This window comes from Ictidomys tridecemlineatus, chromosome 15, assembly GCF_052094955.1.
Source record: "Ictidomys tridecemlineatus isolate mIctTri1 chromosome 15, mIctTri1.hap1, whole genome shotgun sequence".
In the NCBI taxonomy this organism is placed as follows: domain Eukaryota; kingdom Metazoa; phylum Chordata; class Mammalia; order Rodentia; family Sciuridae; genus Ictidomys; species Ictidomys tridecemlineatus.
Window position 1 is genome coordinate 45798085 of NC_135491.1, and position 27999 is coordinate 45826083.

Genomic DNA, 27999 nt, shown 5'->3' on the forward strand with positions numbered 1-27999 from the left:
AGAAATTTTTGAATACTGTAGGAATTGTAACAAAACATTTTCTGTATGATTCTTTTACTAACATTCTCTCTGAGTCTAAACTGCCTTTTCCTCTATGCAGCATGGTGTGTGTGTGTGTGTGTGTGTGTGTGTGTGTGTGTGTGTGTGTGTGTGGTGGGGGGGTTGTTTGTTTTAGTTAACTGAATATTGAATCCAGGGCAACTTTACCACTGAGCTACATCACAGCCCTTTTTATTTTCTATTTGGGGACAAGGTCTGGCTAAGTTGCCCATGCTGGCCTGAATTTGGCAATCCCCCTGCCTCAGCCTCCATGTTTGCTGGAACTACAGGCTTTGCCACTATACCTAGCTTGAAGCTTGGTTTTGTAATCTGATAAATTCAGAAGGTTTAATAAAATAGTCTTAAAAGTTCTCTTTCCATCTCTGAAATACTAAGGCTTTACAAATCAAAATCAGCATCAGGAAGCAACAAGCCCCAGTGCCCTCTGAAATTAATTGGCTTTATCAAAGAATCTGCTTTATAACCCTTAGCAGATCAGAATGAATTATTACCAGTTTATCTTTAGTGCAGATCAAAGAATACTTTTGGGGGGATGGGGGTGGGGGGATGCGTTGGTATTTATTCAACTCACTGATGGAGAAAAAGTACTCTCCCACTCTATAAATGTTTAGCATGTGTATAAAGGTCGTAGGTCTGGTGTTCAGAAATTACATACAGGCTTACGAAAGAATCTTCCCCAGGCTAGCCAAATTAAACAGCAGGCAGTTGTAGAGAAATAAACAGAAGTTAACTTTTAACCACAAGTATCTGTTCTTACTGCTCAACAGGAGGGGCCGGAGAGGGTGAGAGGGCTCTGGCTACTCCAGCAAGAAGCTGGGCTCTTTGAAAATCTCACCCTCCATCCACCTTTAGAAAACATACAGTATATATATTGTAACTATCGGAATCATAAACTTTTACAGTTTTTCCTTATGCTCTCATAGCTGCACTCTTTCCACAGATGCCCTTTAAATTCTTAAAACTATTAACATTTGTCCAAGGTTGTATTGCCAATAAGTGGCTGAGGCAGGATTCAAAACCATACCTGGCTCCAAGACCCTTGCACATGACCCTGATACTACATAAAGAGAGCAGATTCATTTCATCCACTTGTTTTCCTCAAGCTGTGAGTATCTATTGTGAGAAGTAGTTGATTGTATATATATAAAATAAATGGTTATTGTGTCACAATCCTGCCTCTAGCTCATATATATTGAGCACTTGCTAGACTATGTCAGGTATGCTGGGGGTGAAAGTGTCAAAAGATGAATTAGACTGGATCATGCATGTGCTTAAGAGAGTTTTTGAGGTTGAGGCAGGAGGATTGCAAGTTTTAGACCAGCCTGAGCAAATCAGTGAAGCTCTAAGCAAATAAGCGGAAACCTTATCTCAAAATAATAAAATAGAAATAAAAAAGGATTTGGGTTGTGGCTCAGTGGTTAAGTGCCCCTGCGTTCAATCCCTACCAAAAAAACCCCCCACATTTTTGAAGGAGTGAGGAGCCAACAAATAAACAAATATAACATGATAGCATGTGAAAAATAATAAAGAAACATAGGTAAGGGTGAATAAACAGGGCAGCATTACTGGAAGGTTAAATCCCTGGACTGTGGAGTCCCCACTTCTTAGCTATAGGACCTCTAGTCCTCAGTTTCCTCGTCTGTAAAATGGGAATACTAATAATTTCTACTAAAGGTAATTACTGGCCAGGTGCATTGGTGCCCGCCTGTAATTCCAAGAACCCAGGAAGCTAAGGCAACCAGAACTCAACTTTGAAGCCAGAGGGATGTAACTCAGTGGTAAAGTACCCCTGGGTTCAATCTCCAGTACCCAAAACAGAACAAAACAAGACAAAACAAACCCAAATTTTAGTTAATAATATTGTTTAACAAAGCTTAGACAAAATAAGAATCATTCATACAACCACATTTCTGGAATATGGCCACCCGTTGCTCAAATTATTCTGAAGTCTCCCATCACCAAAAGACACACTTCCTTAAGATTTATTTCTCCTCAGATAGAGTTGTTTTTTGTTTTGTTTGGTAGTGCGGATTATACTCAGGGATGCTTCACCACCGAGGCACATCCACAGTCCATTTTTAATTTTGAAACAGGGCCTTACTAAGTTGCCAAGGGCCTAAATTGCTGAAGCTGGCTTTGAATTTGCAATCCTCCTGCCTCAGCCTTCAGAGCCCCTGGGACTACAGGTGTGCAGCACCATACCCGGCTTATCTTTTGACTCTACTGTAATGTCTCCAGAAAAGAATGATGCTACAAGGGAGTCCAACTCCCACATTCCAGAATCTTAGATTAGGTCCCAGGGAAGGAGAACTGAGACCAGGAATGGATGTCAGGATGGGAAATCAAGACAGGTATGAGAATCACATGGATAATTTGTTAGAAAATGTCCAGGGCCTACTGTCTGAGACAGTCACACTGCTCCAAATTGAATTTCATTATGTACTGCACTGATATTTTCAAAAAAATAATCACAATAAGGGCTTTCACATGATCTCCTTCTGAAACCAATTCCCTTCCCCACCAGTTTGTTTATTGTTTTTTCCCAAACACTGACTCACCTCTTTCATCTTTAGTCAAGGGCATTGCTTTGCAATGCTACAGTGGCTGCCCAGTTCGGCTTCTGAGTCTTGGCAGGAGAGTGTGTGAATTCTTTCATCTGAAACCCTGTGCCCTCTCACAGCCATACATGAACTAATAATGTGCCTCTCTTCTTTAGCCTACTGAAAACGCCTCTCCCGGAAGCCTTCCCTGATGAGTTTTTTACTTTTGCCTGTGTTCTGTATCACAGATGCAATAGGGTTGTGGGAATGCAACCAGGGGTGTCCAGAGGTCTTGTGTTGAAGAGTTCTGGCTCTTCCCACTAGGGGCAGCATGGCTTTATGGAATAGGCAGGGACTCTGGAATCTCTTTGGCAGGAATACTTGCAAGTTCTCAAATTCATTCTGGCTGTCCTTTGTCACCTTGGAACTGATGCTTATTTTTGTGGGCTGTTGTCTTCCACCCCAACTCCTCTAGGCAGCTGTCCCTTGTCTTTACTTCTTTCTTTAAAGGCATCCTCTTTTAATCCTCTAAAGCCCTACTAACACTACCCCATGCACCCCAACTTTTACTGTTATGTCCTCATCTGTTCGTTGGGGATAATTATAGTCTCTTCCTCACTGGATTCTTGTAAGAATGAAATGAGATCAGGCATGTTCACAAGACTCAGCACCTGGCAAGTTATGGCAGTCGCTTTGGACTGACTTGCTCAAAACCCTTTCTAACCCCATTTTTGTCTTGCTTCCTGAACTATAGAAGCTGGAAAACTAAATACTAGACTTCTCAAACACTCTTGGAGCTACTGTTCTGTTTGTGATTTAGTTCCACTTGTGTGAGACATTAGAACTATGAGTTATATGGCGAGAGAGGCAGAATGTGAAGCATCCATTTTACTGGTGCTAATCAGGCAGAGATCATGTGATTCTGGAGCCAACAGCTATGATGGAAGCTTAGAAATTTTGAAGCTTTCAATTTATGATGCGTTATTTAGGATGTAACTCCATGGTAAGTTGAGGAGCATCTGTAATTGATAATCTAGACTTCATTAAAATTAATGATTTAGGTGGCACATGCCTGTCATCCCAGCAGCTCAGGAAGCTGCAGCAAGAGGATTGCAAGTTCAAAGCCAGCCTCAGTAATTTAGTAAGACATTGTCAGCATGACATTAGGCCTGAGCCTAAACAACTCCATTTTAAAACTCCAGTTTGAAATCTGCAGTCTCACCAGGTAGGCCTAATGGAGCCCTCCAGTATGGCCCTCAGGCATAAACAAGTCACTTCTCGCCACCCTGCTAAACTCAAGTCTCTGAAAAGTGCCAGATAAGAGAGACAGGCAAAAAGATCAGGGTGGAGACGACCAGACCAGATGTTTTAACCCCAGGGTAAATGAGAGTCTGGTGGCAGCTGATAGGGATTGAAAGGGAGGTTAAAAGCCCCAAAATTTGATATAAATATTGGAGCAAATGAACATTCAGCCAGCCGACACTGATACACACAAGCCTGAGAGCCTGATGAGGACCTGGACTGACATCCCAACTCTTCTGTCTGCCTAAACATCTGTGTTGTTCTCACTGCTTTCAAACTCTATAGCTACATCTTGACCCTGGTGAGAGCCACAACTTCTCCCTCTGACCTCTCCTTGACCAGCTGTCAGCTCCACCCCAGGAGAAACCTGCCTTGGTTCCTGATCTGATCACCATGGTCTGAGTGAGTGTGCATCTGCTGGACTTAAAGACTAAGAGTTGAGACTTTTGATCTGACACTTGAAGTTAGCATGCAGAGGGACTGTCTGTTATGAGCCTGTCATGATTAAGTGTTTGCAGTACTTAGAATTAATCTAGAATTATTTGCTGTGAATGAATTAATCTAGAATTGTTTGTTGTGAATTGATTATGTCGATTGCAGTGCAGAACATCAAGGATTGTCATTTCCTTGATTAAGAACCAATGGAGTGGGCTGGGGATTTGGCTCAATGGTAGAGCGCTTGCCTAGCATGTGTGAGGCCCTGGGTTCAATCCTCAGCACCACATAAAAATAAGTAAAGGTATTGTGTCCACCTATAACTAAAAAAACAAAACAAAACAAAAAATCTATGGAGTGAAATCGAATTAAGTGATTTGAGTGAATAAAATATTAAAAAGGGCAGAAGCACATGAACATTCTTTATCTCTCCCCTCATTGCAGATGTCACATCTTTTGTCCATTGTGACAGGCCCTAAGAAACTTAGTGAGACCCTGTCTCAAAACAAATAATAAAAAAGGTTGAGGAGGGCTAGGGATGTAGCTCAGTGGTAAAACGCTTGCCTACTATGTATGAGGCACCGGGTTCGATCCTCAGCACCGCATAAAAATAAATAAAATAAAGGTCCATCAACAACTGAAAAAAAAAAAGTTGGGGATATAGCTCAGTGACTAATCAATCCCGGATTCAATCCCTGGTGCCAAAATAATAATAATAGTAATAATAATAGGGGCTGGGGATGTGGCTCAGTGAAAGTGCACTTGCCCGGTGTGTGTGAGGCACTGGATTCGATTCTCAGCACCAAATAAAAATAAATGAAGTAAAAGTCTGTCAACAACTAAAAAATAAATAAGTAATAATAATAATTATTATTAATAAATAAAAGTGAAATTAAAGACTTAGGCTCTGTGAAGGACACAGTGAAGAGAACAAGAAGATAAGCCATAAACTGGGAAGAAGTATATGCAAAACACATACCTGATAAAGAACTTTTATCCAAAATATACAAATAAATTTTGGGGGGGTACTGAGGATTGAACCTAGGGATGCTTAACCACTGAGTCACATCCCCAGCCTCACAAATAACTTTTAACACTCAACAGTAAGAAACTTACAACCTGGTTTAAAAAAAGCGGGGAGGCAAAAAACCTGAACAGACACCTTAACAAAGAAGATATGCAGATGGCAAATAAATATATAGAGAAAATGTTCTACATTATGTTATTAGGGAAATGCAAATTAAAACAACAGTATCACCATACACTTGTTAGAATGGCCCAAATCCTGAATACTGATAACATGAAATGCTGGTGAGGATGTGGAGCAACAAGAACTCGATTCTTTGCTGATAGGAATACAAAATGGTATAGTCACTTTGCTACAGTTTGACTGTTTATTTATTAAAACTAAGCATACTTGAGAGAGGCATGATGGTACACGCCTCTCATCCTATTGACTCAGGAGACTAAGGCAGGAGGACTACAAGTTCAAGGCCAGCCTGGGCAATTTAGTGAGGCACAGTCTCAAAATAATAATTTAAGAAAAGACTGGGGATGTGGCTCCTGGGTTCAATCACCAGTACCTAAACATTCTCTTACCATATAATTTAATGATCACTCACCATGATATTTACCCAAAGGAGTTGAAAACTGATTTTCACACAAAAGTCAGCATATGAACATTTATAGCAAGCAGCTTTGTTCAGAATTGTGAAAACTTTGAAACAACCAAGATGTCCTTCAGAAGGTAAGTAAATACATAAACTGTGGCACTTCAGATAATAGAATATTATTCAGCTCTAAACAGAAATGAACTATCAAACCATGAAAACAGCTGGGTGTGGTGGCCACATCCCTGTCTGTAATCCTAGCTACCCTGGAGGCTGAGGCAGGAGGATCTCAAATTCAAGGCTAGCCTCAGCAGATTAGTGAGACTGTCTCAAAATAAAAAAAAGAAACTGTGAAAAAAACATGGAGAAACTTTAAATGCATATTACTAAGTGAAAGAAGCCAATCTGAAAAGACTACATACTGAATAATTTTATGATACATGTGGTACCTTAATATTCCTCTCCACTGCAGTGCTCTAACTACTAACACCACCATCCCGTGTTCTCCAACATCTACTATTGTATCTTCCTCTGTCAGTTGGGAATAATTAGAGTCTCTTCCTCTCTGAATTCTTTTAAGAATGAAAGGAGTTCAGGATGGCTTCTTTTTGTTTGATTGTTTGGGTTTTGGTACTGGGAATTAACCCAGGGGTGCTTTATCATTGAGCCACATCTCTAACCCTTTTTATTTTTTATTTTGAGGTAGGATCTAACTAAGTTGCTTAGGGCCTTGCTAAGATGCTGAGGCTGGTCTTAAATTTGCCATCCTCCTGTCTCAGCCTCCCAGAGTTGCTGGGTTTACAGGTGTATGCCACCCTGCCCAGTTTTTTTTTTTTTTTAATGTATATATGTATGTGTGTACATATGTATGCATTTTTGAAGTGTAGGTGATTGAACCCAGGGCTTTGTGCATGCTGGACATGTACTTTACCACTAAGCTATTCTCTCAACCTCATAATTGGTTTTTACAAACCAGTATGTTCAAACTGCAGCATAATACTATGTGGTAATCTCCTTGAGGTTGGTCATAACTCAACAGAAACAAAGAACTCAATTTCTGGGGATGATTAGATGATTTGCCAGGAATCATCTAATACCCAAGCCTTGTCCATGGACCAGTGTGTTCAAGGAGCCTGGCATGAACAGGTAACTGGCTGGGTTAGTAGATGAAGAGAGTAGTAAGGAGATGTCTCCATTTATAGCTCCTGACTCAGACAGCCCAAGGGGGAGGGGGGTGAATTCTTTTGCAAGCTGAACATTCCAGAAACAGCTAAAAAACCAAGTTGAATAACAATGCAGGCTCACACCACAGGGAAGGAGCACAAAGAATGCAGATTTTAGAGTTGGAAAGACCTGAGTTTAAATTCCTGCCTGGGTGTCCTTGGTTAATGTATTTAATATTTCTGAGCCTCAAATCCTTCATCTGTAAAATGTTAATACGAGTCTTTACCGGGAGTAGGTTGTGTGAGATATGATATGAGGTTTGTAAGGCATCTAGCATATCTGGCATATAGTAGGTGCCCTGTATATTATGACTTTTTTGTCATTCCTATCAATAATTAACTAGGCTAAAACCTGGCCAGGTGGTGCATGCCTGTAATCCCAGCAGGTTGGGAGGCTGAGGCAGGAGGATCATGGGTTCAAAGCCAGCCTCAGCAACATCAAGGTACTAAGCAATTTAGTGAGACCCTGTCTCTAAATAAAATACAAAATAGGTCTGGGGGGCTTGGAATGTGGCTCAGGCGGTAGCGCGCTCATCTGGCATGCGTGCGGCCCGGGTTCGATCCTCAGCACCACATACCAACAAAGATGTTGTGTCCGCCGAAAACTAAGAAATAAATATTAAAAAAAAAAAAATAGGTCTGGGGATGTGGCTCAGTGGCCCAGTTCCCCTGAGTTCAATCCTCAGTACCTCCCCCCACAAATTAACTAGGCTAAAATGTGCGTGCGCTCTCTCTCTCTCTCTCTCTCTCTCTCTCTCTCTCTCTATATATATATATATATATATATATATATATTTTATTATATATATATATTTTTTATTATATATATATTTATTTATTTATTTTTATTAATATATATATATTTATTTATTTATTTTTTAGTTTTTTTGGTACCAAGGATTGAACCCAGGATGCTTAACCACTAAGCCACGTCTCTAGCCCTGTTAAATATTTTATTTAGAGAGAGAATCTAGCTGAGTTGCTCACTTTTACTGAAGCTGGCTTTGAACTGGTGATCTCCTTCCTCAGCCTCCTGAGCTGCTAGGATTACAGGCATGCACCACTGAGCCTGGACTTCCTTTATTTTTGATGATGAATACAACAAAATTTATATGACATTTGATAAATTTTAAAGAATAAATAGAAATACAATCATTTATCATATCCAAGGGGTATTGGTTCCAGGAACCCCCTCGATACCAAAATATAAGAAAATAATAAGATTTTTAAGGAGAGTAATTTATTGTGGATTAAGATGAATAATTATGGAGTGCTAGGTATATAGTACAGTTGGTAGAGTGCTTGCCTCACATGCACAAGGCTATGGGTTCAATCCCCAGCATCACAAAAAAAAAAAAAAGAAAGAAAGAAAAAGATGAATAATTATATAAAATTGTTACTCAAAGCCAACCCCCCCACCACCATTTTGGTGACCATAGGCCACAAGGACACAGTTATCATGAAACCATCATCCAACAACTCTGGGACTCAGACATTGACAAAGAAAGCACATTTCAGTCAGGTTTCTCTTTTATATACCACTTTCATATCACATGAATAAATCCAAATAATCACTCATAAAGATTTCACAGACCTTCCTTCCTGTATAACCAAACAAATGAACAATGCAAGGGAAGCTGGGAAAAAAGAGAAGGTGTCCAAGTTCCGTTTCATGTGATCTTTTTATTATGGCCCTTATCACCACTCTTCCCCCACACAGATGTTCCCCATAAATGAGCTTGGCTCTGTGAGATTCATACCAGAATGGGATGGTCCAAAGTGGTTTAAAGAGAGGAACTCCCGCTTCCTGAAATGATTCTCTCCTGATATGAATGCAAATTTAGGAAGGAGCTGTCTAAGCCTTTTATAAAAACGTATATGCCCAAGACTGATTTGATTTCCTTCTGTCCTTTTGGTGCCTCATTTACTTACTAGAGTGATGCTGTAGCTTTGGTTCATGACTTCAGTGAGTGACAGCTGGAAGTCAGCCCTTTCCTCCTGTCCTGATTCAAAAACAGTGGGGCGTTTCCCATAATTCGAGGCCCAGGTGCTTGGAAATACTGCCAACTACTTCTTCCAGCTTAAAAAAAAAAAAAAAAAAAAACTGTAATTGTATTCACTAATTCTGGATTTGGTCATGCATTCACATATCTCAAAAAAATCAGAAGATGTAAAAAGCGTAAAGTGAAATTTGTGTTATCTATGGCCCGGCTTCCCTGTTTCCTTCTCCAGTTCTACCAGTTTTTACAATATTTCTCTAAAATAGAAATTTTATACATACCAAAAAAACAAATTTATGTTTTCTTCTCTCTTTTATTCTTCTGTTTTACATTAATGATAGCACACTATACAAATGTATTTTTCATTTAAAAATTTTAAGAAATTTAGGGATGTGGCTCAGTGCTAGAGCACTTGCCTAGCATGTGCTAGACCCTGGGTTCAATCCCCAGCACCACAAACACACAAACAACAACAATCACAAAATACCAATGATAAAAATTTTTTAAAAATTTAACAGATACATAAAAACATAAAAATTATTCTATTTATGGGGTTCTATATAAAGTTTTGATTCATTTATACATTATGTAGTGTAGTGTTATTTTAAATTTTTTTTCTCTCTCAGCCCTGCCACTAGAATGGAGGCCACATAAGGAAAGAGATTTTATTTTGTAGAATGTATCCTCAGCACATAGAGGTGCCTGGAACATAGCAATTGCTCAATAAGTATATCGTTGAGTAATTAGATGAAAATATTCAATTCTGCATCTTGCTTTTTTCACTCTGATCATCTCATTTCAAAATATAAGGAACTTTCTAACAGTGGGGTGTTCTTCATGACTGTGAAATGTTCCATTGGATTCATTATGATTTATCTAATCAGATCCTTATGATAGATATAATTTGTTTCTAATCCTTGGCTCTCACAAATAATGCATTCACATCCTTGCACAAACATCATGTCACACATGTGTGAATATATCTATTTGCAAGATAAACTTCTCAATGCAGAATAATGAGTCAATCAGTAAAGTGCATGTGGTCAACTTCTTTTAATCAAAAGCACCTTGCCATGTCTAAATAGCATTATCAAGGTTTGTGGCAGCTGACTATAGCCCTCTCTGGGGAAATCTATCATTAATGAAATTGTCCTAGTTTGGCCTGAATTTACTAGTTTACTTATTCTTGCTTTTTTTTTTTGTACTGAAGATTGAATCCAGAGGCATATCCCCAACCCTTTTCTATTTTTTATTTTGAAACAGTATCTCACTAGTTGTTTAGGGCCTTGCCAAATTGCTGAGGCTGGCTTTGAATTTGCAATACTCCTGCTTCAGCCTCCTGGGATTACAGGCCTGGGCCAAGATGCCTGGCTCCTGCTAAACTTAACCGAAAAGTTCTACATAGGGTGAAACTGGTGGAAAAACAGAGTTGAATCTCAAAAAACATGATGAAGGAAGAAAGAAGCTAGACACAATAGAAAGCACTCTGCACTGTGTGATGCTATTTATATGTTGTCAAGTCAAGAACAGACAAGATGCATCTAGGTGATAGAAATCAGAACAGTGGTTGCCTGGGGCTGGACACCATTGACCCGAAAAGGGTACTGAGGAGCTGGGAAAGTTCAGTGTGGATTTGGGTGGTGATTATATGACTATACTTGACAAAACCCATTGATCTGAACTCTTAAAATGTTGACATTTTATGTAAATATACCTCATTTAAAAAACATAAAAAACTTGAGTTGTATGGTCCTAATTAAGTTGTGTTGCTGCCTGTAAATGGCAGTCAAAATGGCAGTCATAACGACCTTTTTTCAGTTCCCCCAGCACACTGTGCTTTTTCTTACCTAACAGCTTTTCATGTGCTGTTTCCACTGCTTGCAACATTCTTTCCTCCCTTTTACCAGCACACAATTGTACCCATTCTCACACACACACACACAACTCACACATAAACTATCTTTTTTTTTGTTTGTTTGTTTTGTTTTTTTAGTACTTGGAATTGAATTCAGGAGCACTCGACCACTGGGCCACATCCCCAGCCCTATTTTGTATTTTATTTAGAGACAGGGTCTCACTGAGTTGCTTAGTGCCTCGACTTGCTGAGGCTGGCTTTGAACTCGAAATCCTCCACCTCAGCCCCCTGAGTGGCTGGAATTACAGGCATGTGCCACCAAGCCCCCGGCTATAAATAATATTTTTATAATCCCTCACCCCTACCCCAAGGTACTAGGGTTGAACCCACGGGCACTGTACCACTGAAGTATATCCTCAGCACTTTTTTATTTTTTATTTTGAAACAGGGTTTTGCTAAATTGTCAATTGTGATTCTTCTGCCTCAACCTTCTGAGTAGCTGGGATTACAGGCATGCACCACTATACCCTGAATCTTTTTACAGTTCACTTTGTGTCAATATATATAATACTAGAGAAACAGCTGGAATGATACACATACTATTATAACCTGTGTGAATGACTTTGCAAAACTCAGGCATCAGAAACTATACATTTCTCAATTCTGGATACTTGAATGTAACTCTGTCTACCTTCTAGGTGGAGATGGGAGATATAATCCCAATAACTTTTTTGTCATACTGCTCACTTGGCCTCCTGAGATTTGAGAAGTATCTGGAGTTTAGAAAATTCAGGAAAATTGGAGAAGGGCCTTGGTTCATCCAGTGGCAACTGAGATGTTCATGATTCTGTGTAGATGACTTAAAGGTAGAAGGCCCAGTTTTAGTGTCAAAGGCCAACTATTACGACCTCTTGGATTGTCTGAGACCTAGGAAATACTTAATGCTCAGTGCTGCTGATGCCTCCAGTCACCCCCACCCTGCTGTCTGCTGGGGTTCTGTATAGGACTGAAGTGGGGGGGTCTCTGCCACTCTGCCACTTGCCTTCCCTTCTCTCTCCCAGTTGGATTTGAACTTTAAAAAACCCTTCTATGGAAAACAGGCAGCAGCTGGGCAGGGGGTGAGAGGGATTTGGGGAGCCCTGGTAAGTTCCAAGGTTGAATTCAACAATAAATAACCAGTAAGAAAACCAGAGAAGAGGACTGGAAGGGAAAGGTGAAAGAAATAGCTTTTTTTCCCAAGCTTCTAAGAGAGTTTTGCAAACAATTGAAGTAATTAAAAGTTCTCAGAAGTAGCCGCTATTGCCCTTTTCACCGAGGGAATGTGGGCCAAGCATGATATATTAAGAGAGGGAGCTGCTCTATTGAAGTTAAAAATAATCTTCTGTCACATGGCTAATTTGTTGGAATGCAGCAATAAAGGGCTGTGGGCAGAGGGAGAGCTGGAAGCAGCTGGGGAGTTTGCAGGCAGAGAGTATGCCCTGGGGACTGTGTACACAAGGAGAGAAAAACAGTGTCACAGCTGACTTAGAGCACCTTATCAGAAAACCCACAAAAAGGCAGGAAGAAGTGAAAGCAGGTTCAAGTTCAGAGCCATGACCTTTGGGTTTATATCACACAGTGAAGGGACGGGTCAGAACTTGTCACCTGTGCTCACGGGATGCTGATTCACTCAGCAAGGAAGAAGGCTTTCCAATTCCTCTGCCTTTGAATCTATTTCAAAAAAGTACATAACCCCAAGGAGATTTTTTATCCTGAATCCATGGGAAAACCAATGGATAGGGTCTTGGTGGAGGGGAGGAACCCTCAAGAATACAAATCCTAGTTGGGGCACTGGAGATCTTTAAACTTTTGGAATTAAGTTAGAGTTGAAAGGGAGTGGGGAAAGTGATTTTGTATAATCCCTGCATTTTCCACTTGAGGCAACAGGCTGAGGGGATGACTTGCTCAAGGTTACTTAATTAGCACGTGACAGAGCTAGAGTTAAACCTGTCTTAAACTAGAGAGGAAGGACAAGGTGGTTAGGAAGACAGGGTTCAGATGGCCCTGGTGTCAAATCTTGACTCCATCAACTGGAAGATCCTTTGGCGAGTTCCTAACCCATCTCAGTTTTACCATCTGTAACATGGTTGTAAGCATAGTACCCATCACCTAGAATTGCTATAATGCATGTAAAATGCTTAGTGTACAACATCTAGCTCAAAGGAAATGCTTAATAATAAGGTTAGGCTGGGTGGGGTTGGCACATGCCTGCAATCCCAGAGACTCAGAAGGCTGAGGCAGGAGGGCCACAAATTCAAAGCCAGCTTCAGCAATTTAGCAAGGTCCTAAGCGACTTAGCATGGACATTGTCTCAAAATAAAAAAGATCTAGGGATGTGACTCAGCAGTTAAGCACCCAAAGTTCAATAAGGATACCAAAAGAAAAAAAAAGGCATTATTATCACACAGATTCTCCTAATATCTTGCATCAAATTTCTTTTTTTTTTAATTAAAAAAAAATTTAGTTGTAGATGGACACAATACCTTTATTTCATTTATTTATTTATTTTTTATGTGGTGCAGAGGATGGAACCCAGGGCCTGGCATGTGCTAGGCGAGCGCTCTACCACTGAGCCACAATCCCAGCCCCTTGCATCAAATTTCTAGTGTTTTTTTTTTTTTAAATTGTATCTTTATCTTATTTAATATTTTTATGTGGTTCTGAAGATCGAACCCAGGGCCTCACAAATGCAAGATGAGTGCTCTACCACTGAGCTACAACCCCAGCCCATCTAGCACTTTTTTTTAAGTGTATGGTGTTTCTCCAAGTGACATGTATCACTTTTTTTTTTTTTTAAGTTGTAGATGGACACGATGCGTTTATTTTGCTTACTTATTTATATGTGGGTGCTGAGGATTGAACCAGTGCCTCACAGGCAAGTGCTCTGCCACTGAGCCACCCCCCCCACCAGCCCCTTCCTAGTGCTTTTATTCGGATTAACTTGCCCAAACATCATCCTCTTTGGTTTGGGTGGGATTCTCTTTCTCCTCTTCCCATCGCAACTCTCATCTACTACATCTAAAGAAAAAGAGGATAGTCGAACTTAATCTCTCCATCCTCAGGTAAATAAACTCTTTCTCTAGCATTTCCTGCATTCGAAAGCATCTTGTGATTTGTCTTTTCTTAAGCCGTACATTCTCCAAGCTATATTTTCATTATGGTTTCCAAATTGTGGACAAGCTGAAAGAGAGCAGATGTGAAGAGGCAAGTATTGCTGCTACAAATGCAGCAACCAAATCTGTTAGAATATTCTAGAATACTTGACCAGTTTTTCAACTTATAATGGGCACCACTAAGAGAAGGGACTCATAAGATCCAGGGGAGGTTTGTGGCAGTCTGAGCACTCCTTGGAGAGGGAGGCCAAATTCTGTGTGTGAGTATGCGCTGCAGAGAACAGACCCCACCTCACACTAACTTGAGCTGGGAGTTTAAAAGAAGAAAAGGCGAATTTAGTGGCTCTTGTAACCAAGACACCAGATTTCGTTTGTGACTAGATGCAAGTGTTCAATAATGTCCTTAAGGCACCTTTCTGCTTTGTTGGGCTCTATTCTTCAGACTGAATCTTTCCACTTGGCAGATACAGCTCCAGCCTTCTTTCTTTTCCACTTTAGTATTCTTAAAGCAGTAGTCTTCCCTAACTGCCCCCACCTTGCTTAACTCTCTTGTTGGTTTCCTTAAATCATGCCTGATTCCTGAAACAAAAGGGCCAAATAAAGGAGCTTCTCTGATTGGGTAGATCGGATCACGTGGCCTATCCTGTCACCAAAGGGAGGCAGAACATACTGATTATGTAGGATTAGGTAGTAGGCAGCCTTACTGCCTTCACACAGAATGGAGTAAGAACAATTTCTCAGAAGCTGGGGCTCCTAAAAGGGAAAGGCCGACAGGCAATTATTTCCATAACACAGTGCCTAGGTGCATTTTTCTGAGATAGTGGTTTATTTTTATTTATTTTTATTTTTTTAAGATGTTTTCAGTTGTTGACGGACCTTTATTTATTTATTTATGTGTGGTGCTGAGGATAGAACCCAGTGCCTCACACATGCCAGGCAGGCGCTCTACTACAGAGCCACAACCTCAGCCCCTAAGATAGTGACTGTTTATAACTTGCTTCACAGTCTTATAATGTTCTATAATCCAAGAAACAGTATGGGCTTTGGAGAGGAAAATGCTTCCTCTTACTGCAGATAGTTCCTTCACTGTGGAGGGTCATGAACCAATGTAACCCAGGCTGCTCTTCACCCTTTTATCCTGCACATAGGAGAAGGAGGGTATTAAGAAAAATTGGGCATGAACCACTCGGTGTCCTCCTCTTTCTGGGCTTCTAGGATCAAAATGCTGGGAGGGGGCTTAATGGTAGAGTGCTGGCCTGGCATGCGTGAGGTCCTGGGTCATTCCCAATTTTGGCGGGGTGGAGGTGGGGGATGCTGGGAAGGAGCATGCTCTGTCATTGCCTGGGGCTGGTGAAATAAGCAGGGAGCTGGGGATGTGACTCAGTGGTTAAGATCCCCTTGGTTCAATCCCTGATACCAAAACTCCCCTATAAACAGGAAGTTTGTTTAGCACACACACTCAGCCAACTCATGGGTTAGCTTAACCACTGAGTCACATCCCCAGCCCTTTATATATTTTATTTTGAGAAGGGTCTTCCTAAACTGCTTAGAGCCCCTCGAAATTGCTGAGGCTGGCTTTAGAACTCATGATCCTCCTGCCTCAGTCTCCCAAGCCTCTGGAATTATGGGCGTGCATCACTAATGCCCAGCTCCAACCTATAGCCTTTATTGGAAGATAATTCATCTTCTGGCTTTCTTTTCTCCCTCAATTAGTTTAGAGCTAGGAAGGGAGAAGGCTTGCTATTAATTGAACCCCTATAGTCAACAAGAAGTTGGGCACATTGGTGCATCCTTCTAAACCCAGCAACTCCGGAGGCTGAGGCAGGAGGATTACAAATTCAAGGGCAGCTTCAGCAATTTTAAAGATGGACACAATATCTTTATTTTATTTATCTTTACATGGTGCTGAGGATCGAACCCAGTGCCTCACGTTTGTGAGGCAAGCGCTGTACTGCTGAGCTATAACCCCAGCCCCAGCTTCAGCAATTTTTGTGAGACCCTAAGCAAATTTGTGAACCCTGTCTCAAAATAAAAAATTAAAAGGACTGGGGACGTAGCTCAATGGTAAAGCACCCCTAGGTTCCATTCCCAGTACCAAAAAAGAAAAAATCCTCAAGAACCACCAACCCACAGATTCACCCTCTTATTCTCCCCCTTTCTTATTAAGGTCACAAGAGCAAGGAGCAATTCCTAGGGAACTCACAGGAACAGTGGAGTGCTCAGAGGTAAATTGCAATAAAGGCACGGAAGCTAGATTTACTTATATCAGCAGGAGAAACAAACTTTTATTTCATATGATAGGGGGCAGGCAGGAACAACACAGAGGTGATTCAACAGTGGCCTGGGATACAGCTCAGTGGTAGAGCTGCTTGCCTCGCAGAGGCGACACTAAATTTCATCCCCAGGACCAGGTGGTAGGGGAAAACACACACACACACACACACACACACACACACACACACACAAATTAGACTTCAGCAGAGCCATGTGGAGGGTGTGGCATCCCTGGTATTTTTCCATAGCCTCATCTGACCAGGATCATAGTCACATTTGTCCCCCACCTCTCTCCTCCCACTTTTATCCTCTGTGCCCACCTCTTAGAAAATAAATTGTTTCATTTCCACAGAGATGTGCAGGAGATTGGGACACACAAACCAATTTAAATTAAAATACATTTTATTATTATTTTAAAATACAAAAGGAATGTATGATCTTTGAAAAAACTAAAAAGATATAGAAAAACATAAAGGTGAAAGGTAAAATTAACTACGACTCTCAACTCTTGAACTACCTTTTAGCATTTTGATTTATTACTGTCTAAACTTTTTCTAAATATTTTTTCTACCCTTTTTTTTTATCTTTTCTTTCTTTCTTTTCTTTTTTTTTTTAAGTACTGGTGATTGAACCCAGGGACATTTTACCACAGACCTAAATCCCCAGCCCTTCAAAAACTTTTAGGCAAGCTGGGCCATGGTGGTGCACATCTGTAATCCCAGCAGCTCAGGAGGCTAAGGCAGGAAGATCACGAGTTCAAAGCCAGCCTCAGCAATAGTGAGGCTCTAGGCAACTCAGTGAGACCCTGTCTCTACATAAAATACAAAATAGGGCTGGGAATGTGGCTCAGTGGTCATGTGCTCTGAGTTCAATCCACAAAAAATTTTTAGACAAGGCCTCACTAATTTGTCCATGTTGACCTCAAACTTATGATCCTTCTGCCTCCGCCTCCTGAGTTGCTGAGATTCCAAGAATGTGCCACCCTACCTGGCTCATTATTCCTGTAAAAATTTTATACAAGTAATTCAAATAATATAGAAGTGCATAGTGTAGAAGATAAAAATAGTATATTCTGTTGTTTCTCTTAATATTGTGGTGTATATATACTATTAAATGCTTTTTTGATTTTACCACTTCCCTTTCTCCTGGCCTCAGATGAAAGTAATGATGCTTGTTAGAGAAGGTCTGGTATGATGGCACCCATTTTACAGATGAAGAACTGAGGCTGTCAGACTTGCCCATAGTCATACCTGCCTCCTGCTTATGTGGCCAGGGTCTTGATAGGCAGCTTCAGTAAGAAAAGGTGGGAAGAGACAAGATTTCCACTAGTCAGGGCCATTGACCTTCCTTCTCTACCAGAAATACCCTCACATCTATTCTTTCTCATGTTAGTCCGTTCAGTTCCAAGAATTTGATTCTGGGAACATATAGATGCAAATGAACAAAGAGTCAATGGAAAGTTCTTTATCAGCAGAAGAACTATTTTATTCAATGTGTTTCCTTACATGAGTTGGGACAATAAGGGGAAAGAATGAGAAGAAATAAAAGGCCAGTTATTTAGACCACTTTCAATGAATCACCCTCCAATGTCATTACCCATCTCTAGTCTGGAAAACCCTGAGTTTTTTCATGCCAAGAAAAACAGAGGGCAGGAAGAAACAAATTATGACCTTGTTTGTGTTTTGCGTCTTAACTATTTGATTTATAGGACTTGATTCAGTGATTATGGATGAAAGAAAATATTTCAGTGTCCCAAACCTAACCTGAACTTAACCGGGGGTGGGTCTCACGTCCACAGCTCAGAGTTAGCACAAAATTAAAATGCTCTGGAAATAAAGCAGTAGGGCTGCCTGTAGGCATTTTCAACCCAGTAGCAAGGTCAAATTCTTTTCCCACACTCCAATATCAAAAAACTCTCTTTAGAAATTTCACCCTTTCCCCTCATTCCAGAAGTTGGGCATTTATTTACTCAATAGATGATTATTAAGTACCTACTGTGTGCCAAGCACAATATCACACACTGAGGATACAATAGTGAACACAGAGATCAGTTGACACATATGTCAGAAAATATCATGTAGCCATGAATTCTATGGCGTGAAAGTAAATAGAATGATGCGTTAGAGAGGTGGCCACTAGGACTCAGTGGTGGAGCACTTGCCTAGCATGTATGAGGCACTGGGTTCGATTCAAAGGTTCATCAACAACTAATAAAATATTTAATTTTTTTTTTTTAAAAGAGAGAGGTGGCCACTAGGACGAGGTACTAGCCAAAGCCTCATTTAGGTGCTGGCATTTAAATCTAGATTAGAATAAGACCAATACATGAAGTTAGGGTTGGGGAGACCATCCAGGCAGAGGGAATATCCTCTAAGACAGTCAGGTGCATGCGTATAGAAATTAACTCATCTCAATTCAAGAAAATTCTTGGCCATTAGGATTATTTTTCAGAACTTTATCTGAGTAGAAGATTGGTCAAATCCTTTCTGACTTTAAACCATAGAAACAGATATTTACCCTCAAACATAAGAAGATACATGCAAATTATAACTATAATGAGAAGTCACTCCAGACATAGTGGTGTATGACTGTAATCCTAGCTATTCAGGAGGCTGAGGAAGGAGGAGCCAAAGATTGCCACCAGCCTCAGCAATTTAGGGAGGCCCTAAGCAGCTTATGGAGACCTTGTCTCAAAATAAAAACACAAAAAGAACTAGGGATATAGCTCCAGTGGTAAAGTACTCCTGGGTTTAATTCCTAGTACCAAAACCCAACTAACCAACAAACAAAAAACCCTGCAATGTGATACAAATGTGATTGGCATACTTTGAAAGCTTTAATAATACCTATATGTTGGGTTGGGTAAACTGGCACTCAAATGCATTGCTAGTGAGAAATAAATTTATGCAATTGCTAACATTACAAATGCATATGCCTTTGACCTAGAAGTCCCATTCTTCTTGTGTGTGTGTGATTATGTAAGATCAAGTTCATTAATTACAGTAATCTCTGAAATTGCAAAACACTGGAAGCAATCCAAATCTCTATCAGCATAAAACTAGTTAAACTGTGTCACATTCATATCAAACTGTAAAATTGTGGAAAACTATGCAACTGTCAAAAAAGAACAAGGAGGTTTTCTCTGCATTAATGTCTAAACTTTTTTTATTTTTCAGTGCAGGGGATCAAACCCAGGATCTTGGGCATGTGAGACAAGCACTGATATCTGAACATTACTAAGATATGTCCTTAAGTTAAAAAAAGCAAGATGCAGAACTGTAAGTTGTTTGTTATCTTTTATATTAAATAGAAATACTAACTTGCATTTGCAAAAACAAACTCAGGAAAGATATATACACAATAAAGATTATCTGGGGTGGGTGAGTGAAAGGGATGGAAACTGGGTAGAAAAGTTGGGTAAGATATTTTCCTTTTAAGTTTCATTGTTTTCTTTTTTACTTTAGGATCAAGTGAGAATATTATTGATTCAAAATTTTTTAAATTTGATTCCTCTCCTGCTACCACTTAAGTGACTTATTACTTAATTCATAACCACCTCACTTCTTTAGCTACACACACAAGAAGTTCCTACTTGAATCAATGGTTAATAAAGAGTACATTAGTTCAGATAAATGTTTTCTTTTTCTTGGTACTGAGGATTGATCCCAGGGGTGCTCTACCAATGAGCCACATTCCCAGTTCTCCTTCAGCTGGGTTGCTAAGGCTGGCCTGGAACTTTTTTTTTTTTTTTTTTTTCCAATTCCCAGTACCCTGCCCCCCCCCCAAAAAAAAAGATATTTAAATAAAGCTGGTTTTTATTTTTGTGGGGGTTCCTGGGGATTGAATTTAGAGGCACTTAACCACTGAGCCACATCCTCAGCCTTATTTTGTATTTTATTTAGAGACAGGGTCTAAGTTGCTTAGTACCTCCCTGTTGCTGAGGCTGGCTTTGAACTCATTTTTTTTTTAAACATTTTTTTAAGAGAGAGAGAGAGAATTTTTTAATATTTATTTTTTAGTTCTCTGCAGACACAACATCTTTGTTGTATGTGGTGCTGAGGATCGAACCTGGGCCGCACGCATGCCAGGCGAGCCTGCTACCACTTGAGCCACATCCCCAGCCCGGGCTTTGAACTCATGATCCTCCTGCCTCAGCCTCCTGAGCCTAGCTGCTGGGCACCACTGCACCTGGCTAAAGCTGGTTTTAAAATATACTAAGAACTCAATGACATAGTACACATGGGTAAAGCTCTGGGTTCAACCCCCCAATACTACCCACCCCACCCCTGCAAAACAACAAAAAACTCCACTAAAGGTAGGTTAATTAAATCACTAAGAAGCTTTGTGTGTTTTGCTACTGATCCTTAACGGACTAGATAATGCCATGGAGCAAAGGCAATAGGAATATACAGAGCGCAAAACCAGCCTAAAGAAAACTGTGTTTATGGAAATATGTTTTTTTCAGAGTGAGATTTACCCAAAAGGCTATAATAGAAACAATGACAGCCATCTAGTCTGTGTATGAGATTATCTTTAACAAAAAGAATATTTTCCACTATAAAGAGTTTTATGAGGGCTGGGGATGTGGCTCAAGTTGTAACAGCACTCGCCTGGCATGCGTGGGGTGCTGGGTTCGATCCTCAGCACCAAATACAAATAAAATAAAGATGTTGTGTCCACCAAAAACTAAAAAATAAATATATAAAAAAAAGAGTTTTATTATTTCAAAGTTTTTTTTTTCTTTTTTGCATCCGTTTTCTCATTGGCACCACGCCTCAGAGGTATTGCAAGTTTCTGTTTTCTGTTTGTTTTTTTGTGGTGTTGGGGATTGAACCCAGAGCCTTGGGCACCCATGGCCTAAACACTCTACCTTTGAGTTACACCCCAGCCCTCTTTTTATGCTTTTTAGTCACTCCCTTCTTCTCTTCATGACCTTTCCCTAACTACTAATTCAGACTTCTTTTTTGGGGGGCAGGTACCAGGGATTGAACTCAGGGGCACTCTTACATTACTACCAGCAGCATATGAGTGTTCCAATTTTTCTGAATATCTTTCAACACTTGTTATTGTCTTTTTGATTATAACCATCCTTGTGGGGCTGGGGTTGTGGCTCAGTGCTCGCCTAGCACATTTGAGGCCTTGGGTTCAATCCTGTGAGTACCACATATAAATAAAATAAACATAAAAAAATAACCATCCTTGTGAGTGTGAAATGAAAAAAAATATTTTGTGTGGTACTGGTTATTGACCCTAGGGCCTCGTGTGTGCTATGTAAGTACTCTATCACCGAGTCACACCCTTTTTGCTTTCTTTTTGTCTTTATTTTAGGTGGGTACTGGGATTGAACTCAGGGGTACTCCACCACTGAGCCACAACCCCAGCCCTATTTTGTATCATGATCCTCCTGCCTCAGTACATTTTGTATTTTATTTTATTTAGAGAGAGGGTCTCACTGAGTTGCTTGGCACCTTGCTTTTTGCTGAGGCTTGCTTTGAACTCTCCATCCTCCTGCCTCAGCCTCCCCAGCCACTGGGATGACAGGAGTGGGAGTCTAGCTTTTTGTTTTGAGACAGGGTCTGGCTAGCTAAATTGCCCAGGTTGGCCTTGAACTTGTAATCATCCAGCTTTAGCTTCCCAAATCTCTAGGATTACCGTTGTGTGCCACCATGCAAAGAGAAACTGTTATGTGAATAAAGCAATATAAACAAAGTATGTATAATAAGCTATGCATAATAAGTTTTGTATAAAAAGGGAAGAGATATGGGTGATAAATAAGAAACTAGTTGGAAACTGGAGATAGCTATTTACACACATATTTATAAACACATAAATTTACTTTTCAAAACATGGATGTATTTACTATCTGTTAAAAATAAGCTAAGGCAGATCTGATGGTGCATAATCCTACCTACTCAGGAGGCTGAGGCAGGAGGATCCAGAGTTCAAGGCCAATCTGGGCAATTTAGCCAGATCCTGTCTCAAAATAAAATTTAAAAAGGGCTGGGATTGTAGCTCAGTCGTAGAGCTCTACCTGGCATTTGCAATATTCTGGGTTTGATCCCCAATTCCACATGCATCATCATCATCATCATCATCAAAATAATAATAATAATAATTATTATTCAATAAACACTGCAAAGAGGAAGAATCAATGTTCTAATGCCAGGCAGCCAATGCAGGAATGAAACCATCTTTGTCAATGGCTGTCCTCATAGTAGTTTCTTTCATTTCTAAAAATTGGGCTGGGCTGGGGGCAGGAGGACTTAACAGGATGGTCTTGGGGGAAACTAGAGAAGAGTCCATTTCCTATGGTGTTTCACCCCAAAAGAGGCTGGAGAGGTCTGGTTGACTGTGGTTGGGAACCAATTAGCATGCTGGCAACCAAACCCTCCCTGAGGCTATATCCTGGAGATTTAGTTTCCTACTTTTATATCAACTTTCTGATACCTCCAGGATACTGGCTGATTCAGTCTGACCCTGGCAAGGGAAAGAGAATAATGGACAGCTTGATGCTGGACTTTTTTTTTTTTTTTTTTTTTAAGAAAGGAAGAGACTAAGTTGCCAGGGGATAATACCTTGAGAAGGGCAAGAACAAATTCGAGAGTCATGTCATTGTATTTCATTACTGGTATAGGAAAGGAGAATGCCTCCTCCCCCAACATAAGAGTATGAGAACACTCAGTAGGTGTGCTTGGTGTCTGCAAAAAAATGGACAGAATCCTTGCTTCTTGCTCTGTTCACAAGGAGCATGCACAGGGTTCATCTCAACAGTTCCCTGTTCTAATTCCACTATTTACACAAAAGCAGTATAATCATCTACAAGGAAACAATGACTCCCCTGGAGCAGTGTCTCTCACACACATGAATTATAGAGTACACACTTGGACAGCTTCAGGAGAGAACTATCTAATATGTAAAATAAGCAATGTAAAGTGGGCTTTGCTGGCGTAGGCCAGCAATCCCAGCTACTTGGAACACTGAGGCAGGAGGATCCCAAGTTTCAGGCCAGCCTTGGCAATTTACCAACACCATCAGCCACTTAGCGAGACTCTGTCTCAAAGTAAATAATTAAAAAGGCTGGAGATATAGTTTAGTGGTAAAGTGTCCCTGGGTTCAATCCCCAGGACCAGGGTGGAAGTGGGGGTGAATGAAGCAGCAATGTTAAATATGTTTAAAATTGTTTAAATGTAAATGCCATCTTCCTCAGAATTTTCCTTAAGAACAAGGTCTCATTTTCAGCATCTAGAAATTACACCCCAAAGTAGTTAGCATTTACTGAGGACTCTGTGGAAAGCACTGAGCTAAGAGTTCTGATTAAGTGACCCAGTCTTACCTGAAGCTACTCAGTACATATTTTCAAAAAGTTTGGAAAAAATACCATCAAGCTGGGCACGGTGGCACATGCCTGTAATCCCAGTGGCTTGGGAGACTGAGGCAGGAGGATCTGGAGTTCAAAGCCAACCTCAGCAAAAGCGAGGAGTTAAGCAACTCAGTGAGACCCTATCTCTACATCAAATACAAAAAATAGGGCTGGGGATGTGGCTAAGTGGTCGAGTGCCCCAGGGGTCAATCCCTGGTATACCCCCCCCCAAAAAAAAAACTATTGAAGAAATTTTTTCTTTGATAGTTTTCTCTTCCATTCAAGAAGAAAAAACTATAAACATTTTTTGTGAATATAGTGATCCTTTGAAAATATTAGCAAATTGAATCCAACAATTTACAAAAAAGACTAATGTCATAACCAAGTGAGGTTCACCTCAGGAATGCAAAGATGATTAAGTTTTTGAAAACCAATCCTTGTAAGCTACTGTCTTAACACAGTAAAGGAAAAAAAAAATCACATCAGTCCAATTGATGGACAAAATATGTTTGACAGGATTCAACACCTTTTCCTGATAAAAACAAAACAAAAATAAAACAAACTCAGGAAACTAGGAGGATAGGGGAACTTCCTCAAGCTGATACAGGATATCTACTGACAAATCATAATTCATTCTGAAAGACTGAATACTTTCCTCCCCAAGATCAGGAACAAAACAGGGATGCTCATCTTGCCATTTCTTTTTTCTTTTTTTCTTTTTAAAGAGAGAGTGAGAGAGAGGGCGAAAGAGAGAGAGAGAGAATTTCAACATTTATTTATTTTTTCTTAGTTCTCGGTGGACACAACATCTTCGTTTGCATGTGGCGCTGAGGATCGAACCCGGGCCGCACGCACTCCAGGCGAGCGCGCTACAGCTTGAGCCACATCCCCAGCCCATCTTTTTTCTTTTTATATTAACATTTAAAATTTTTTTCAGAAGAATGCATTTCGTTTCATTGTACACAAACAGAGCAAAACTTTTCATTTCTCTGGCTGTTCTTGATCTCCTTGCCATTTCTATTCTACATTGGACTGGAGTCCTAAACAGTGCAATAAGGTGAGGAAAACAGAGGCATTCAGATTGGAAAGGGGAAAGTAAAGTGTCTCTGTTAGCATAGCATGATTGTTATATAGATAATCTTAAGAAGTCTACAAAACAACTACTAGAACTGTAAGTGAACTTAGCAAGGTCATAAACTATTAAGTCATAAACTATTAAGTCAGTGTACAAAATCAATTATGCTTCTCTTTAGTGGTTGCAAATGTTTGAAAAATGAAATCATTTCACTTGTAGTATAAAAAAACAAAATATTTAGAAATAAAAAGATATGGAAAAACTTTGTTGAAAATGACAAATTTTTTAAAAAACTGGAATAAATGGAGTACTATCTTATTTATGGGTTCCCAGTTCCTGGGGAAACACCAACCACTGCTCTTGCCAGTTAGAAATCTCTTCCCACTATAAATGCATCCCTTCATTTGCTTTTGCTGTACTTCAAATTTATTTCTTCAACTTCTCCCTTTACCCAAGAGATTCTCTCAATCTATTCTTTCATTGTCTGTCTATATTGTTTTCTTTCTGTACTGAAGATTAACCCAGGGGTGCTCTACCACTGGGCTACATCCCAGTCCTTTAAAAAATTATTTATTTTTACCATTTAAATTTTTTTGTGTGTGTGATTCTGAGGATTGAACTCACATCTTTATGCAGGTTAGTCAAGTGCTCTACAACTGAGCTACATTCCCAGCCTTATTTTTTATTTTTTGAGACAGGGTCTCACTAAGTGCCCAGGCTGGCTTCAAACCTGAGATCCTTTGCCTCAACCTCGTGAGTCACTGGGATTACAGGCACATGCCACTGTGCATGGCCATCTGTCTTTAAAAACACAACAGGGTCAGGCCAGGCATGGTGGTACATGCCTTTGATCCCAGCAAGGCTGAGGCAAGAGGATCACAAATTTAAAGTCAGCCTCAGCAACTAAGCAAGGCCATAAGCAAATTAGCGAGACCCTGTTTCAAAATAAATGGAAAACTAGGGCTGGGGGTATAGCTCAGTTGGTAGAGTGCTTGCCTCGCATGCATAAGGCCCTGGGTTCAATCCCCAGCAACACACACACACACACACACACACACACACACACACAAATAAATGGAAAACTAAAGTTAAACCTGTGTTCTTGGAAAAATAAAAATAAAAAATAATAAAAATTAAGCAGGGCTGGAGACTTGGCTCAGTAGTTAAATGCCCTGGGTTCAATTCCCAGGACCAAAACAAACACAGACACAGACACACACACACACACACAAAACTGAAGTCACTTTCCACAGATAAACTGCGTAAGAATTACCTGAAATCCTTATTAAAAATGTTAATTTCTGGGCTGGGGATTTGGCTCAGTTTGTAGAATGTTCCTGGCATGCACAAGGCACTGGGTTTAATCCCCAGCACTGGGAAAAAACAAAACAAAAACAAAAACCTGTTGATTTCTGGTTCTATACTTAGACCTTTTGGACTAGAGTTTCTGGAAATGGGGCAGGGAATCTGCATTTTTAACATAGCCTTCTCACAAGCCTCATGCACTGGGGTTTAGTGTGAATTCATCATTTAACCAACATGTTTTGAGAGCTGTCCCATTGCGTTTGGTGTCTCTGTTCTAGGAATTATATACACATATGTGTGATGTTTTTGTTTCTTTTGGAGAGCTTGTTTCTTATATTACCTTTCTATTGCCAGAGCCTATCACTGGACTTGTGATGCAGTAAATCTTCCTGAAATGATGTTGATATTTGAATCTAGAGTTTGTAGAAGATCCTAAGAACCATATGGGATTGCTCACATAGTTTCAGTCTAATAAAGGATGTAATATATTGGAAAGTTAAAATTTACAGATAGTCTGTTTCGTAAAATAGTATATGCTTAGATACTAAGGGGATGGACTCAATGGAGCTCAGAACAGCAAGAGTGTTTTCTGAAAAAGGACAGGTAAGTAGGCATTGGGAGGAAGAGGATATCTTAACTGGGTGGATATGGGATGGGATATCCAATGGATATGGGAACAAAACCAGTAGGTTTAGGAGTCAGTGGCTGATGCCCTAGTTATAAAGGGAATGGTAGAAAATATTTCTAAAGGAGGTCGTGAATGTATTGTGGAGAGTCCTAAATTACATTAGGCTGTGAGTGATCCGAAGAAAATGACATTTTAGGATGATCAAGCTGTCAGTTACAATAGCAGTTAAAAATATGTAGCTCACAACACTACATATAACCAAATTTGGAATTCCAAAATGAGAGAACCTCAGGGACAGTTGAGGTGAACTGTATTTTAGATCAGGTAGAAACTAAAATACGTAGACAGGTGCTGATCACCAAAGAATTCGCTTAACTGTCAGATACTTACTAGTGGTAGGGACTTAGGAGGCTCCATACTCTGCCCCCAATCGCTGTCCTAAGGCCACAGGCCAGTCGCCCTACCCTTCTAATGACGGCTGTCATTTATGTAGCAATAAATGTGCTGAGCGCTTTACGGACGCCCCCTCATTTAATTTGCCAAACTCCTCTGGTAAGGTAGAGGTTATCCTGCTCTTTTACTGGCGAGGAGACTGTGCCGAGGTTCGCCACATCAACTGCCTGGACGCAGCAAAGATGTAAACCCAGAGCTGAAGAAGGGCTGATCAAGAAGTGGGGAAGACGAGCTTCGTGTGACTCAGAGGGATCCCGGGGAAAGGCAAGGGAAGCGGGGCTCAGGAAGCACGGCTCTCCTTCAGGACTCCGCAGAACCGCGGGCCGGGTGAAAGAACCTCTCCGGAGCCTACACCTATCAACAGGCCTCCGTTAGGCGCCGTTCCAAAGTCACGACGTCTGATTGGTAAGAGCGGAAGGGCTGGACGACTCTGATTGGCTGGCTGGATCTCGAACCAGGCCTTCACCCGGTTACGGAAGCCGAGGAGGGCCCAGCGCGGGCTCTGCCTCAAGGAAGTTAGCTGCAGAAACCCAGATTGCCGCGGAAAGGAGGTGTCTCGGGTTCAATGGCGACTGAAGAAGCTAGCGGCAGCGATGGGAAAGGGCAGGGCGGCGAGAGCTCCGTCACCTATTATCGGTTGGAGGAGGTGACGAAACGCAACTCCTCGAAGGAACTATGGCTGGTGATCCACGGGCGAGTTTACGATATCACCCGCTTCCTCAATGAG

General features: G+C 40.6%; 2 protein-coding genes across 3 annotated transcripts in view; both read left to right on the forward strand.

The window, feature by feature from the left end:
• Positions 1-26693, forward strand: part of Nip7 (nucleolar pre-rRNA processing protein NIP7) — an 85355-nt gene extending 58662 nt beyond the window's left edge. The window contains exons 5-6 of the mRNA XM_078032595.1: positions 19628-19729; positions 24602-26693. Coding sequence (XP_077888721.1) covers positions 19628-19681 — 54 coding nt within the window. The 3' untranslated portion in view covers positions 19682-19729; positions 24602-26693. The remainder of the gene's footprint in view (positions 1-19627; positions 19730-24601) is intronic.
• A 1038-nt stretch (positions 26694-27731) lies between these two features.
• Positions 27732-27999, forward strand: part of Cyb5b (cytochrome b5 type B) — a 34975-nt gene continuing 34707 nt past the window's right edge. Inside the window, exon 1 of one of the 2 annotated variants that reach the window (XM_021721701.3) lies at positions 27732-27999. In XM_021721701.3, coding sequence (XP_021577376.1) covers positions 27838-27999 — 162 coding nt within the window. In that variant the 5' untranslated portion in view covers positions 27732-27837. The other variant, XM_005318373.5, reaches the window with a different exon arrangement.